General features: G+C 43.7%; 1 protein-coding gene across 5 annotated transcripts in view; it reads right to left on the reverse strand.

The window, feature by feature from the left end:
* The window catches only part of shprh (SNF2 histone linker PHD RING helicase), an 88,126-nt gene that overhangs the window by 56,129 nt on the left and 17,462 nt on the right, over window positions 1-14,535 (reverse strand). For 4 of the 5 annotated variants that reach the window (XM_078213349.1, XM_078213351.1, XM_078213350.1 and 1 more), the window contains 2 exons: window positions 9,628-9,733; window positions 2,102-2,358 (listed from right to left, as the gene is read on the reverse strand). In XM_078213349.1, the coding sequence (XP_078069475.1) occupies window positions 2,102-2,358; window positions 9,628-9,733 (363 nt within the window). The remainder of the gene's footprint in view (window positions 1-2,101; window positions 2,359-9,627; window positions 9,734-14,535) is intronic. The other variant, XM_078213353.1, reaches the window with a different exon arrangement.

Below are 14,535 nucleotides of genomic sequence, written 5' to 3' on the forward strand. Positions count from 1 at the left end.
CCCTGTCCAACTGGTGTCCTTGTATGAGGAAGGATGTCCTTGCTATAGGGGGAGTAAGGCAAAGGTTTACCAGGCTGATTCCTGGGATGGCAGGTCTGTCACATGAGGAGAGACTATGTTGGTTAGGGTTGTATTTATTGGAGTTTAGAAGAGTGAGAGGGGATCTCATAGAAACTTATAAAATTCTAACAGTTTTAGGCAAGGCAGATTCAGAAAGAATGTTCTTGATGGTGGGAGAGTCCAGAACTAGGGGTCATAGTTTGAGGATAAGGGGTAAACCTTTTAGAACGGAGGTGAGGAGAAATTTCTTCACCCAGAGGGTGGTGAATGTGTGGAATTCACTACCACAGAAAGTAGTGGAGGCCAAAATGTATAGATATAGCTCTTGGGGTTAAAGGGATCAAAGGGTATGGTGAAAGGAGGGGTGGATCAGGAAATTGAATATGATCAGCCATGATAATAATGAATGGCGGAGCAGGCTCAAAAGCCTGAACGGCCTACTCCCACTTCTAGTTTCTATGTTTCTACATCAGGATTTAACCTCCATGTGAGTAAATAGTCCTCATCACATTTACCCATCCTGTTTCCATATTCTTTCAACTCCTTTTCCTTCATCTACCCAGCAGATTTAACTTAACCTAATCAACATTGGCATAGTTTCTGTCTCAACCACTAACTCTGATAGTGAATTCCACAGCTTCTCAACTCAGAGACATTTCTCGAGCCCTCAGTTCCAAACCTCTTATATTATGGACCTTCATTCTAGATCCCTCGAACAATCTGCTTCTATCCACCCTGTCAATCCTTTCATAATTTTAAACACTCCTATTCGACCCAAATTTGTATTGTTCCAATGAAAAAAGACCAGGTTTTCAAGCCTTTCTTCATAGTAATAGTTTTTCAGACCTGCAGCATGTTGGTGAACCCAAGTTATACTCTTAAGGTCCAAATATCCTCCCTATATTATGGAGCCCAATACCGTATTCTAATTGGAGTCTTAGAAGTTCTATAAAGGCCCATATTGGGTGCATGGGGATGAAAGAGCCGTGGAGGTGACTTAAAGGGGTTATGAGGAAGACCATTTGATCTTGGCTTTCAAAAGATTCCCAAATCCAGACTCTGGTTCACGATTCATCTGATGCACTGTGAACCACAAGTCATGAAGAAGCTGCACGACTCCACGAAAATCAAGGGGCTGTGAGATTCCTGCTCCTGCAATAGATCTGGCCAGGTTGGGAGTGCATGGTGTGGGCTCACTACCCTTTACCACTATCCTGCACTGGTGAAAATTACCGGTGCCGGGAATGCAAGGGCGAGTTCCAGAATTGGGCATTTGAAAATCTGAAAATCCAGCCCCTGGACTCCACAGGTTAATCTAAGTGGATAGGTTACACAAAATAAGGTAATATTTAATGGAATTTAATAGGGCGGCATGGTGGCACAGTGGCTAGCACTGCTGCCTCACTGCGCCAGAGACCCGGGTTCAATTCCGGCTTCCGGTCTCTGTCTGTGTGGAGTTTGCATGTCCTCCCCGTGTCATCGTGGGCGTGCTCTGGTTTCCTCCCACACTCCAAAGATGTGTGGGTTAGGTGGATTGGCCATGCTAAATTGACCCCAGCGCCAAGGGAATTAGCAGGATAAATATGAGGGGTTACAGGAATAGGTCCTGAGTGGGATTGTGGTCAGTGCAGACTCAATGGGCCGAATGGCCTCCTTCTGCATTGTAGGGATTCTATGATTCTATGTAACAAAAGGTGGCAGAATCCTGAAACTATTTTCTGGAAACAGCAAGCGATACGACTTTAATTTTAAATGGAGATTGATTGATAGATGTTTGTTAACCATTAAGGGACATGGGGTAAAGGCAGATATATATGGTGGGATTTTCTGGCCGTGCTCACCCCAAGATCGTAAAATCACACCCGAAGTCAACAGACCTTCGCATGGTCCTGCCCCGCCTGCTACGATTCCCTTGGCGGGCGAGATGGGAAAATTCTGCCCGTAGAGTAAGATCAGGGATCAACATGAGGAGTTAAATGGCCTTCTCCTGTTCCTACGTTTAAAAATCGAAACGCTCTCAGTGAATTAAAATAGACCATACCTGCTTTTCTGATCCATTTCTTTTCACTTGTTCCTTGTAGTTCTTTCCCATCCTGAAGGACCCAGCTAATCCATGACCTTTGACCTGTTCAATCACTTGTTCTGCAAGAAGTTTGGCCAAGGTCTTCCTGATTAGATTGCGATTCCGCTGAATGTCATACTTGTAGGTAGCAGTGATGTATTTATACATCGCACTGACAGAAGTCGCCTTCTTCATCTTCATTTCCTTTATAGCCGCGATTAGCATTACTCGTAGGCCTGTGCATAAGTTGAAGGCATGATCAGCAATCAGCAGTATAAAGCAAACCATTAATTTGTGACAATCTTTGGTTCGTTTCTCATCGACCACGCTTTGAATTTAATTTTCTCATCCTGGTTTTTTTAATTCCACCTTGGCCTTACCCTTTCCTATCTCTGTAATCTCCTCCAGTCAGGCTACTGTCAGAGATCTTCATGTTCCTCCAATTCTGGCCCCTTCAGTGTTCCTGATTTTAATTGCTCCACCACTGGCAGCCATGCCTTCAGCCATTAAACCTGCTCACCTCTTCACATCTCTCTCCTCCTTGAAGCTATTCCATAAAACCTACCACTTTGTGTAAGTTATTTGTCAACTGTTTGTCATCCGTTGGGCGGCACGGTGGCACGGTGGTTAGCACTGCTGCCTCACAGCATCAGGGACCTGGGTTCAATTCCCGGCTTGGGTCAGTCTGTGTGGAGTCTGCACGTTCTCCTCATGTCTGCGTGGGTTTCCTCCGGGTGCTCCGGTTTCCTCCCACAGTCTGAAAGACGTGCTGGTTAGGTGCACTGGCTGTGCTAAATTCTCCCTCAGAAGCCAGAGTGTGGCAACTAGGGGATTTTCACAGTAATTTCATTGCAATGTTAATGTAAGCCTACTCATGACTAATAAATAAACTTTAAAGTTGATAACTCCTTATGAGGTTCGGTGTTAATTATAACCTGCTCCTTTTAAGCTAATTAGTATATTTTACTACATTAAAGGTGCTAGATAAATTCTTTGCGCCCATGGAGCACAATTTGAAGTTTTGGAGCCAGATTCACGAGGTTGGACGATCGCTAGGAATGATGGGCATGACTGGATTCCACAATTCCCGCCCCATTCCTGGCGCCGGCAACTCACACCTAAATTTCCTGACCAATTCAGTCCCATTTTGGGGGTAGGTATCTTACATCCCCACAACCCTGCACAATCATCATGGAGTCAAGCCTGCTTCTCGGAGACCTATGATTCATTGTCCCTCAAAGGAGTTCTTAGCCAAATTATGAATTGCAGAACCTTTTGAATGGTATTTCTAAAAGGTGCCCACTTACCCAGTATGCACAACAGAAGCAACAAGCCATATAACAACAATGGCACATTAGAAATGGACTTTTTTTTAAAAATCCATTCAAAAATCTTCTTTGGAAAAAACTATTGATTTTACAATCTTATAAAAGTGTTAATTGGACAGAGCCATTCATAGTTTCAATAACAGAAGATTTATCTCACTTCACCTCTTATTCTTGTCCACATAATCATAGAATTCCTACAGTGCAGAATAGGCCATTCAGCCCATCACCTCTGCACCGACTTTCTGTCGGGAGTATCTTACTCAGGCTCTCCCCCCTGCCCTATCTGAGTAACCCCACACTTTTACCATCCATCTAACCTACACATCTGGGACACTAAAGAGCAATTTAGCATGGCCAATCCACCTAACCAGCACATCTTTGGATTGTGGGAGGAAACCGGAACAACCGGAGGAAACCCATGCAGACACGGGGCAAATGCGCAAACTCCACACAGTCACCCAAGGCCGGAATTGAATTCGGGTCCCTGGAGCTGTGGAGCAGCAGTGCTGATCACTGTGCCACTGTACAAACATATAGACATTTTTAAAAAATTAAAGTATAACTTATTATAACCTCATAATAATGTCAATCAATCAAAGCAAATACTCCAATTCAGTCTTTGTAAACAAACCCTTTGTTGAACTAATCCATTAGTGAGCCCTGGAGCGCAACAAAGCATTCATGATTAGGCCACCTGGAAACTGCATCAACAGAAAAAGATTGCCAGACATTGCATGCCTCTGTGGCTGCACTCGAACTGCTTCTGGGGTCAGCAGGCCTGAACTAATCCATTCCCATCTCTACTGAATGAAAATAGTGTATGCAAAGGCCATTTATATAAGGACACGTCTGCCAAGTTGGGAAATTTCCCATCTCAAGCTTCCCACCTCAATGGCCTGTAGTCTCCTTACTTAAGGAGGTATATATTTGCAGGCAAGATTCACTAGGCTGATTCCTGGGATGAAAGGGTTGTCTTATGATGAAAGGTTGAGCAGGTTGGGCCTATACACATTGCCGTTTAGAAGAATGAGAGGCAATCCTATTGAAACATAGAAGATTCTGAGGCGGGCTTGACAGGGTAGATGCTGAGAGGATGATTCCCCTCATTGAAGAATCTAGAACAGGGGAGCACTGTCTCAGAATAGGGATCTCCCATTTAAGATGGAGATGAGGAGGAATTTCTTCTCTAAGATGGTAGTTAGTCTTCGGAATTCTCTTAGAATCATAGAATTCCTACAGTACAGAAAGTGGCCATTCGGCCCATCGAGTCTATACCAACCACAATCCCACCTAGGCCCTATTCCCCGTAGCCCCACACATTAACCCTGCTAATCCCCCTGACACTAGGATCAATTTTAGCATGGCCAATCAACCTAACTCGCATATCTTTGGACTGTGGGAGGAAACCAGAGCAGCCAGGGGAAACCCACGCAGACACGGGAAGAATGTGCAAACTCCACACAGACAGTGAGCTGAGGCCAGAATTGAACCTGGGTCCCTGGCATTGTGAGGCAGCAGTGCTAACCACTGTGCCACCGTTTCTTCCCCAGAGTGTTCTGGAAACTGGGTCATTGAATATACTCAAGGCTGAGTTACACAGATTTTTGGTCTACAAGGGAGTCAAGGGTTATGGGGACAGGTAGAAAATTGGAGTTAAGGCCACAATCAGATCAGCCACAGTCTTAACGAATGGTGGAGCATAGTTTATAGACCACAAGTCCTGCTCTTATTTCCTGTGACCTTATTATGGTGAATGTAACTGGGAATAAGTTTGATCATTTCAGAAAAGCTGAGTGACCAGTAAAACTCCACAGTGTAGGGACCATTGGGTTGGAAACAGTTAAAACAAAAACAATGGACATCAAGAAATAGTAATGCTAAACCTGGGTTGAATATGCATATAAAGGGAAGACTAAAGGAGACAAGGCATGGCACTGTCTTGAGTCCTGCAAAAGAATGAGACAGAGTAGGACATAGTGTGATAAATTCTGATTTCAACATACTAAATTATGTAGAACAATCTTTTATGTCAGCAGTATTAACCATGCATTATAACATAAAGGTGATCTCCCAGACTCTATGGTTAGGTCACACTTCAGTTGATGTTGTACCACTCTCCCCAACTGTTTCTCCTTCCTTCTCTCACATTCACAGAATCTCTCCTCCCTTCTATCCCTTTTCCTCAACATTTGGGAGTCTCCCGCATGTGTTCTTTTACAGATATACACAATAGCATTACTTAGGCAGAAACATGAAAGACAACAGCAATGAGAGGGCGATAAGAAAGTCTGTCAGAAAGATGCTGTAATCGAGAAAGGTGGGCTGAAGAATGACGGGTGGGGTATGTATGCGAGGAGAAGCAAAGAGTGGGGATCAGAGGGAGCCTGAAAAGAAGTGAGGGAGAGCTGGATCTAACAGTAATGACTTGAGCTTGAGGCTCATAATCTGAAATTGCTACCTGGGACAAGTTTCAGTTGGCCAGTCTTGGAAACAATCCTGGGAGAATTTGCAGATAGGCACAGCGATTTGAAAGGTTCTGCTAGCTCTTTTTGTAGGAAGGATAGGGATGCTCAAAGTCAAGTTGAAAGGTTCAGGAGGTTGCAGGTCTGAGAGAACTAGAGTCTGCTGAGATCAGAGGGGAATAACAGAAAGCATTGGCAAGGGCTGAGATACGGGGCAGTGGGAGGAAGGAGATGATGGAAAGAACGCCAGTTATAAAAGAGGGGGACAAATGTCAGCTAAGCCTACTAAAGGTATGAATCTTAAGTTTCCACCTTCTCCTTTGCTTCTGACTGATGTTCTCTCTCTCTCTCTTACACTGCTCTTGGTTTACCTTTTCTCCCAACCTCCCCTTTCACTTCTTGCTTTCATTCTCCTCCCTCACTTCTCACGCTCACTTTCACACGCTTGCTTCACTCTTCGCCACTTCTCACTTTTTCATCTTCCCCCTTCACATCTTGGCCCTTCTGTTCAATTCTCAAGTTTCTTCACAGAACATAAAAAATTGAATTTTTTAAAAAATCACAGCACTGAAGGAGGCCATTCAGCCCCGTGTCCCTGTCCTGGTTCTTTGAAAGAGCAGTCATGATTAGTCCACAGCCCTATCTTTTGGACGTAACCCTGTAAAAGTTAATTGTGCTCAAGTACCTGTTAAAATGATTTACTGTATCAGCTTCCACCACCTTTTCAGGTACAGCATTCCAGGTCACGACAACACTGAGTGGAAAAAATCTAATTTCCCCTCTGTGGGCCTTTTGCCAATGATTCAGAATCTATGACCTCTAGTTATTGACTCTGACAGCGGAGTGAATGGTATACCAAGCATTAAGTTGCCAGGACAGTGTCAAAACAGATAAGTAAATCTTCTAAAAACACACAAACTTTGAAAAGATTTATCCCTCAACCAACATCACCAGAGCAGATTATTGGACTATTGTTATTCTGGCTTGGCAGGAGTTTGCTGTGCATAATTCGGCTGTGTATTTCCTACATTATAACAGGATGGCACTTCAAAAATAGCTGCAAAGAATTGATTCAATTTGATTTGATTTATTGTCACATAATGCATGCAGTTTTAGTTTAGGCAGACATCATGATCGGCGCAGGTTTGGGGGGGTCGAAGGGCCTGTTCCTGTGCTGTACTGTTCTTTGTTCTGGGATATAGTGCGTGCTATACAGGCAAAACATGTCGTTCATGAAGTACAAAGGGAAAAAGGAAAAGGTGCAGGATGTAGTCTTGCACTTACAGGTAGGGTGAAGAGAAAGATGAGTTTAATATATGATAGGACCATTCAAAAGTCTGATGACTGCAGGGAAGAAGCTGTTCTTGAGTCTGTTGTTTTCAGAGCTAGGGGATGTCCTACGGCTGTGAAGGATACGACTGAAATGTAAGACTTTCATGTTGTCTCATTAATCTTTCTTGCTGATGTAGTGCAACGCGAAGTGGCTGAATCAAAGTTGTGCAGCAAATCACTGAACTCTGGAACAGTCGGCTATTCATTTACAGCAAAGAGCTCACAGAACGTAGAGTCTCCAGCACTGCAAGGTTTGGCTATTTCAGATAGAATCATAGAATTTCATAGAAACCCTATAGCGCAGAAGGAGGCCACTCAGCCCATCGAGTCTGCACGACAACAATCCCACCTAGGCCCTATCGTCGTAAACCCACATATTTACCCCGCTAATCCCTCTAATTTATGCATCCCAGGACAGTAAGGGGCAATTTAGCATAGCCAATGCACCTAACCCGCACATCTTTGGACTGTGGGAGGAAACCGGAGCACCCGGAGGAAACCCACGCAGACACGGGGAGAATGTGCAGACTCCGCACAGACAGTGACCCAAGTCGGGAACTGAACCCGGGTCCCTGGAGCTGTGAGGCAGCAGTGCTAACCACTGTGATGCCCTGGATGCTGGAAATTGGGTTAGTTCTCTAATGGTAAAGCACCCACACTGTTATCTGTTTACCACAGAAATCAGATAGACTGGACATGTAATGTGTGCACCTCATGGCTGAGCTGTTATGTAACAGTTCTATCTTATTGTCTGTGCCTGGGAATCACACTTTGGGTTCAGAGAAACGTTTGGTTTTGAGTAGCCCTTCACTTTTCCCCCACTACAAATAAAGATAGTTACTGTACGTAGGTTACATAGAATAGTTACAGCATATGTGGCCATTTAGCCTGCCATGGTTGTGCTGACCCTCTAAATGAGCAATTCACCTAGCTCTCTGCCTTTTCCCTGAAGCACTGTAATTTTCTTTTCAGGTGATGATCCAATTATCTTCTGAAAGCCTCAACTGACCCTGCCTCCACCAGACTCTCAGGCAGAGAGTTCCGGACCTGAACTACTTGCTGCTTTTCCTCATGCTGCCATTGCATCGTTTGCAAAATATCTTTCATCTGTGCCCTCTGGTTCGCGATCCTTCCACCAATGGGAGCAGTTTCTCCCTGTCTACTCTGTCCAGTCACCTCATGATTTTGAGCACTTCAATCAAATCGCCTCTCAACCTTCTTTTCATACATTTTCAATCTTCAATAACCAATAATGGCCAACCCTCTTCTCCACAAGTTTCTTTACCCATTGTGCTGAGCTGTCCTTGAGCACCATACTTGGTTCACCCGATGTAATGTACTGCAATGTGGTTATAGGAACATAGGAATTAGGAGCAGAAGTGGGCAAATTCAGCCCTTCGAGCCTGCTCTGCCATTCAATCAGATCATGGCCCATCTCTCCCTGGTCTCAAATCCACCTCCCCACCTATTCTTCATATCCCTTTACCCTGTTTTATTAGAAATATATCTATCTCCTTCTTGAAACCATTCAACGATTCAGACTCCACCGCGCTATGGGGGGCAGTGTGTTCCAAGTTCACCGCCCTCTGTGAGAAGTAGTTCCTCCTCGTCTCAGTTTTAAATCTACCGCCTCTCAACCTATACCGTGTGACCTTTTGTTCTAGATTGCTCCACACGAGGAAACATTTGGTCTACATTTACTTTATCAATCCCTTTTAAAATTTTATATACTTCGATCAGATCCCCTCTCATACTCACTGGAGTTTAGAAGGATAAGCCCAAACTGTTTAATCTCTCCTCATACGTCAACCCTTTCATCCCCAGAATCAATCTGTTGAACCTCCTCTAAACTGCCTCCAATGCCCCCAGATCCTTCCTCAAAGAAGGAGATCAAAACTGGACACAACACTCCAGATGTGGTCTCATCAACATCCTATACGCAACTTCTCTACTAGTATACTCCAGACCTTTTGCAGTAAATGCCAACATTCCGTTAGCCTTATTCATTACATGCTGCACTATATTGGCTTCACTGGAAGTTATGATCACATAGCTGTTTGTGGGATCTTGCTGTGCTCAAATTGGCTGCCACACTTCCTACATTACAACAATGACCGCAATTCAAAAATAGTTCATTGGCTGTAAAGCATTTTGGAACATCTGGAGAGTGGGTAAGGGGTTGTATAAAAGCAAGTCTTATTCTTGTACAGTAAATTCTACCAATTTGGCTTCCAATTTTATGTCCATTAAAAAGAACTGACAGCTGCAGTGGAAAGCTTTTCTGATTTGGGTTCCCAGCAGATAAGGTTCGCTCCAGAGGGCAAATGTTGTTTCTTTAGACGCCAATTCAGTCCTGCGCTGTAATAATAAAGGAGGCACTTACTAGGATAGTTCACCTTTTCCTTGGGTTTGACTTCACTTTTCTTCTTTTTTGTTTTACAAGAGACTGCGGGTGGTGAAGGTGGTATGTAATAATTTACAGATTTCCCCTAGTAAGAGAAGCACAATATCAGTGAAGATTTGATCATAATGATTTCTCTCTCATTTTAACCATGTTTCCTACAATCTTTTATAAACAAAATAAACCTTATTCACGAAACATCTCTCTGTAAGAATGGTGGGCAGATAAAATACAGTAAAGATCACACTAAAAGCCACCTTGAAATTTTGCAATACTAATGCCAGCACCCAGGAAGAGACAGACACCAACAAACCACGATGGCAACCTGATCGTTGCATCAATGTGAATGAATTTGAGAATGCCAAGCACCCAGCACCCAAGGCAAGTCACCTAATTGTTTCACTTGGCTTTCAATGCCATAGGGAGAACTGTATTAGTGCATCAGTGATCAAGTTCTTCACCCATCAACATTTCCATAACTGAAGGGTTGTTATGGACAAAGGGTCATCCAGACGCGAAACGTTGGCTCTATTCTCTCTCCACAGATGCTGTCAAACCTGCTGAGTTTCTCCAGCATTTTCTGTTTCTGTTGTGAAGAGTCCTCTGTTAACCTGATCAGCGACTTCATCTTATACATGTGGATTCATGCAGACAAAGGCAGGAGGCAGCAAACAGTGTGAAAAGTTACTAAAGGCTTCAGGAGAATGTAGGTCAGCTGTAGACTGCTGGAGAATGTAGGTCAGCTGTAGACTGCTGGAGAATGTAGGTCAGCTGTAGACTGCTGGAAGATGCAATTTAGTATTGATAAATGTGAGATGATGCACTTTGAGAGGGGAGGGAACCTCCAGTTACTGGAAGGGTGTGGAAGCACAGAATGAACTCGGCTTCAAACAACGTAACCCTTTGAAAGTTTGAGCGCAGGCCCTACAAAAAAGAGCCAATCAAGTTTTATGAATAGAAAAGTTCCTTCCATAAACTCCTCCACCTCACTCTCTGCAAAGATGCTCCATAAAACCTGTATCTTTAACCATGCTTTTAGTCAGTCCTCTGCAACCAGTGAGCTATAGTCTAATGCAAAATTGCCAAGTAAAGAAAGGACACTACTATGGCCTGATGGGAAATGTGGCTAACTTCAGGGCAGAAGGTTTTAACTCTGGGCTGAGTACGTGGACTGCTCTGTTTAACTGCAACAAACATCTTTGGTTTTACACTAGGTAAAAGTCATTTTAATCGAACAAATGGACAAAAACCAGATAGGAATGGAGTCAAAAAGGCTGAGGTCAAATGCCCTAAGGTCAGGCAGATGCAATAAATCAATCTGAATGACAAGCCTATGGTCAGTGCCCAAGTGTAGGAACACATGTTTTTCAGTCAGCTCAAAGGATAGATATTGAAGTTTTGAAAAACAGAATCAGAGAAGAACAGAAGCAAGAAGCTGTATGCTTAATGAAGTCTGATCCCTCACCACACCTATCCAGCACGAGTGGGTAGAGACACCCCGACAGATCTGTTAGATAAATATAAGTCGTTAAAATCTATGTTTGTAAAATTATAGTAGATTTAATAGGGGAATAGAAGCATTTATTTGTGATACAGTGTAAGAGAGTCGTAAGTATTTAAGGTTTTGTTACATTTTCCTAATAAAGATGTGACTGGTTTTAAAGATAAAGTTTTTATGTCTATCAATTAACTTGAGTAAGAGCCTTTGTTAACACCTCTTAATAATCTTTGGCTTGGCGAGCGTTTACTACAAATCTGTAAAAGGGCAATGGGACATTGCATTAGAGTCTCTGTCTGAAGTGCAAATTGTTGTTTAGCGCTATCCTACAATCTTTCCTCAACATTTGTTTGTTGTATGTGTTGCCAACCCAAGTGAGCTACATTTCTCTGTCCAACCAGTGCGCAGTTGTCAGTTGCCACAAAATAACTAATTAAAGGAAAGAGAAAAAGCTTGCATTTTTACAGCACCTTCCACAACCTTGGGCCATTTCAAAATCACTGGACTGGGCTAGCGGTCCAGACACCCAGAGCAAGATCTGGGGACCTGGGTTCAAATCCCACCATGGCAGAAGGCGAAACTTGAATTCCATAAAAGTCTGGAATTAAAAGTCTAATGATGACTATGAAACCATTGTCGATTGTCATAAACCATTATCGGGCAGCATGGTGGCACAGTGGTTAGCACTGCTGTCTCACAGAGCCAGGGACCCGGGTTCAATTCCGGCCTCAGGTGACTATGTGGAGTTTGCACGTTCTCTCCATATCTGCGTGGGTTTCCTCCGGGTGCTCCGGTTTCCTCCCACAGTCCAAAGATATGCGGGTTAGGTGGATTGGCCATGCGAAATTGCCCATTAGTGTCAAGGGGTCTAACAGTATAAATATGTGGGGTACTGGGATAGGGCCTGGGTGGGATTGTTGTTGGTGCAAACTCAATGGGCCAAATGGCCTCCTTCTGCTCTGTAGGGATACTATGATTAAAAAACCAGCTGCTTCACTGGGAAGGAAATCTGCTCTCCTTACCTGGTCTGGCCTACATGTGACTCCAGAGCCACAGTTTACTTTCAAATGCCCTCAGAAATGGAGAAAATTAAGGAAGGGCAATAAATGCTGGCCCAGTCAGTGACACCCACATCCTGCAAATGAATTTTTCAAAGGTAGTTCCTTGGGAGTGACAGCCTGTATTATGTGCTGAAGTCTCTGAAGTGGGACTTCAACCCACAACTTTCTGACTCCAGAGGCGCGAATGTCATCCACTGAGTCACAGATGAAAACCCAACAAAGATCACCATGCAGGCCCACAATGAGCAGGTGTTATGCTGCTACTCACTTCATTTCACTTTCCACAACTCCCCATATCTCCGTGGATTTACTCAAGGTGCTCCGGTTTCCTCCCACGGTCTGAAAGTTAGCCTAGTATCAGAGCATTTATCAGGTAGGGTTACAGGAATAGGGCCTGGGTGGGATTGTGGTCAGTACAGACTCGATGGGTCGAATGGCCTCCTTCTGTATTGTAGGGATTCTTACTGTCCTGACCACATGATATCACTCACCATCAAAAGCAGAGAGAGAGAGAGAGAACTTTATAAGAGTGAGAAAGAAAGAAACAAGCAGAGGCACAAACAAAACAATACCGCGAGACCAGTAAAGAGATACCATCAGCAACATGAAGCCAACAAAGAAAATACCCTGCCATTCATCCTGAGCAAAATCACTAGTATCCTTAACATTTCTGACCAGAGACTAGTACTTAAGTAGCTACAGGAGCATTTGTATCTACATACGAATGTACAAATTAGGGGCATGATTAGGCCATTCGGTCCTTCGAGTTTGCTCCACCATTCAATAAGTTTAGGGCTGGTCAACTCGACATTCCTATCTACCCTGATAATCTTTCATAAGACCATAAGAGATAGAAGCAGAATTAGGCCATTTGGCCCATCGAGTCTGCTCTGCCATTCAATCATGGCTGATAAGTTTCTCAACCCCATTCTCCCACCTTTTCCCTGTAACCTTTGATCCCCTTACCAATCAAGAACCTATCTATCTCTGTCTTGAATACACTCAATGACCCGACCTCCACAGCCTTCTGTGGCAATGAATTTCATAGATTCACCATCCTCTTGCCGAAGAAATTCCTCCTCATCTCGGTTCTAAAGGGTCATCCTTTATTCTGAGGATCCTCGTCTCTCCTACTAATGGTAACTTTTACCTCCCTGCTTATCAAGAATCTATCGACCTTAAAAATATTCAGACACTTTCCACTGTCTTTTGAGTTCCAAAGATTCACAACCCTCTGAGAAAACAATTGTCCTCATTTCTATATTAAACGGTTGACCCCTTATTTTTAAACATTAGCCCCTGACACTAGATTCTCCAACAAGAGGAAACATCATCTCCACATCCACCCTGTCAAAATCACTTAGGATCTTATATATATTTGATCAAGTTGCCTGCTGGTTGGACATATATCTGGAGGCTTCATTGGATGATATCCCACCTCCAAATATTTCTAACTCCAGCAGATATAAACCTAGCCTGTCCATCCTTTCTTGATAAGACAACCCGTTCAATCCAGGTATTAGTCTAGTAAACCTCCTCTGAACTATTTCCAATACATTTCCATCCTTCTTCAAATGAGACCAGTACTATACATAGTACTCTAGAAGTAGCCTCACCAACGCCCTGTATAACTGAAGCATTATCTCCCTACTATTGTAATCAATTCCCCTCACAATAAATGATAATATTTTATTAGCTTTCCTAATTACGATGTACCTGCTTATTAGCCTTTTGTGATTCAATTACTAGGACCCCTAGATCACTCTGCAATCTCTCATCATTTAGATAAGGGGTGGCCAGGTGGTTAACATTGCTGTCTCACAGCGCCAGGGACCCGGGTTCAATTTCCAGCTTGGGTCACTGTCTGTGTGGAGTTTGCATGTTTTCCTTGTGTCTACATGGGTTTCCTCCGGGTGCACCTAACCAGCACATCTTTCAGACTGTGGGTTCCTCCCATAGTCTGAAAGACCTGCTGGTTAGGCGCATTGGCGATGCCAAATTCTTCCTCATAGAACATAGAACATAGAACATTACAGCGCAGAACAGGCCCTTCGGCCCACGATGTTGCACCGACCAGTTAAAAAAAAACTGTGACCCTCCAACCTAAACCAATTTCTTTTCGTCCATGAACCTATCTACGGATCTCTTAAACGCCCCCAAACTAGGCGCATTTACTACTGATGCTGGCAGGGCATTCCAATCCCTCACCACCCTCTGGGTAAAGAACCTACCCCTGACATCGGTTCTATAACTACCCCCCCTCAATTTAAAGCCATGCCCCCTCGTGCTGGATTTCTCCATCAGAGGAAAAAGGCTATCACTATCCACCCT

The sequence above is a fragment of the Mustelus asterias genome, chromosome 5 (assembly GCF_964213995.1).
Source record: "Mustelus asterias chromosome 5, sMusAst1.hap1.1, whole genome shotgun sequence".
NCBI lineage: Eukaryota > Metazoa > Chordata > Chondrichthyes > Carcharhiniformes > Triakidae > Mustelus > Mustelus asterias.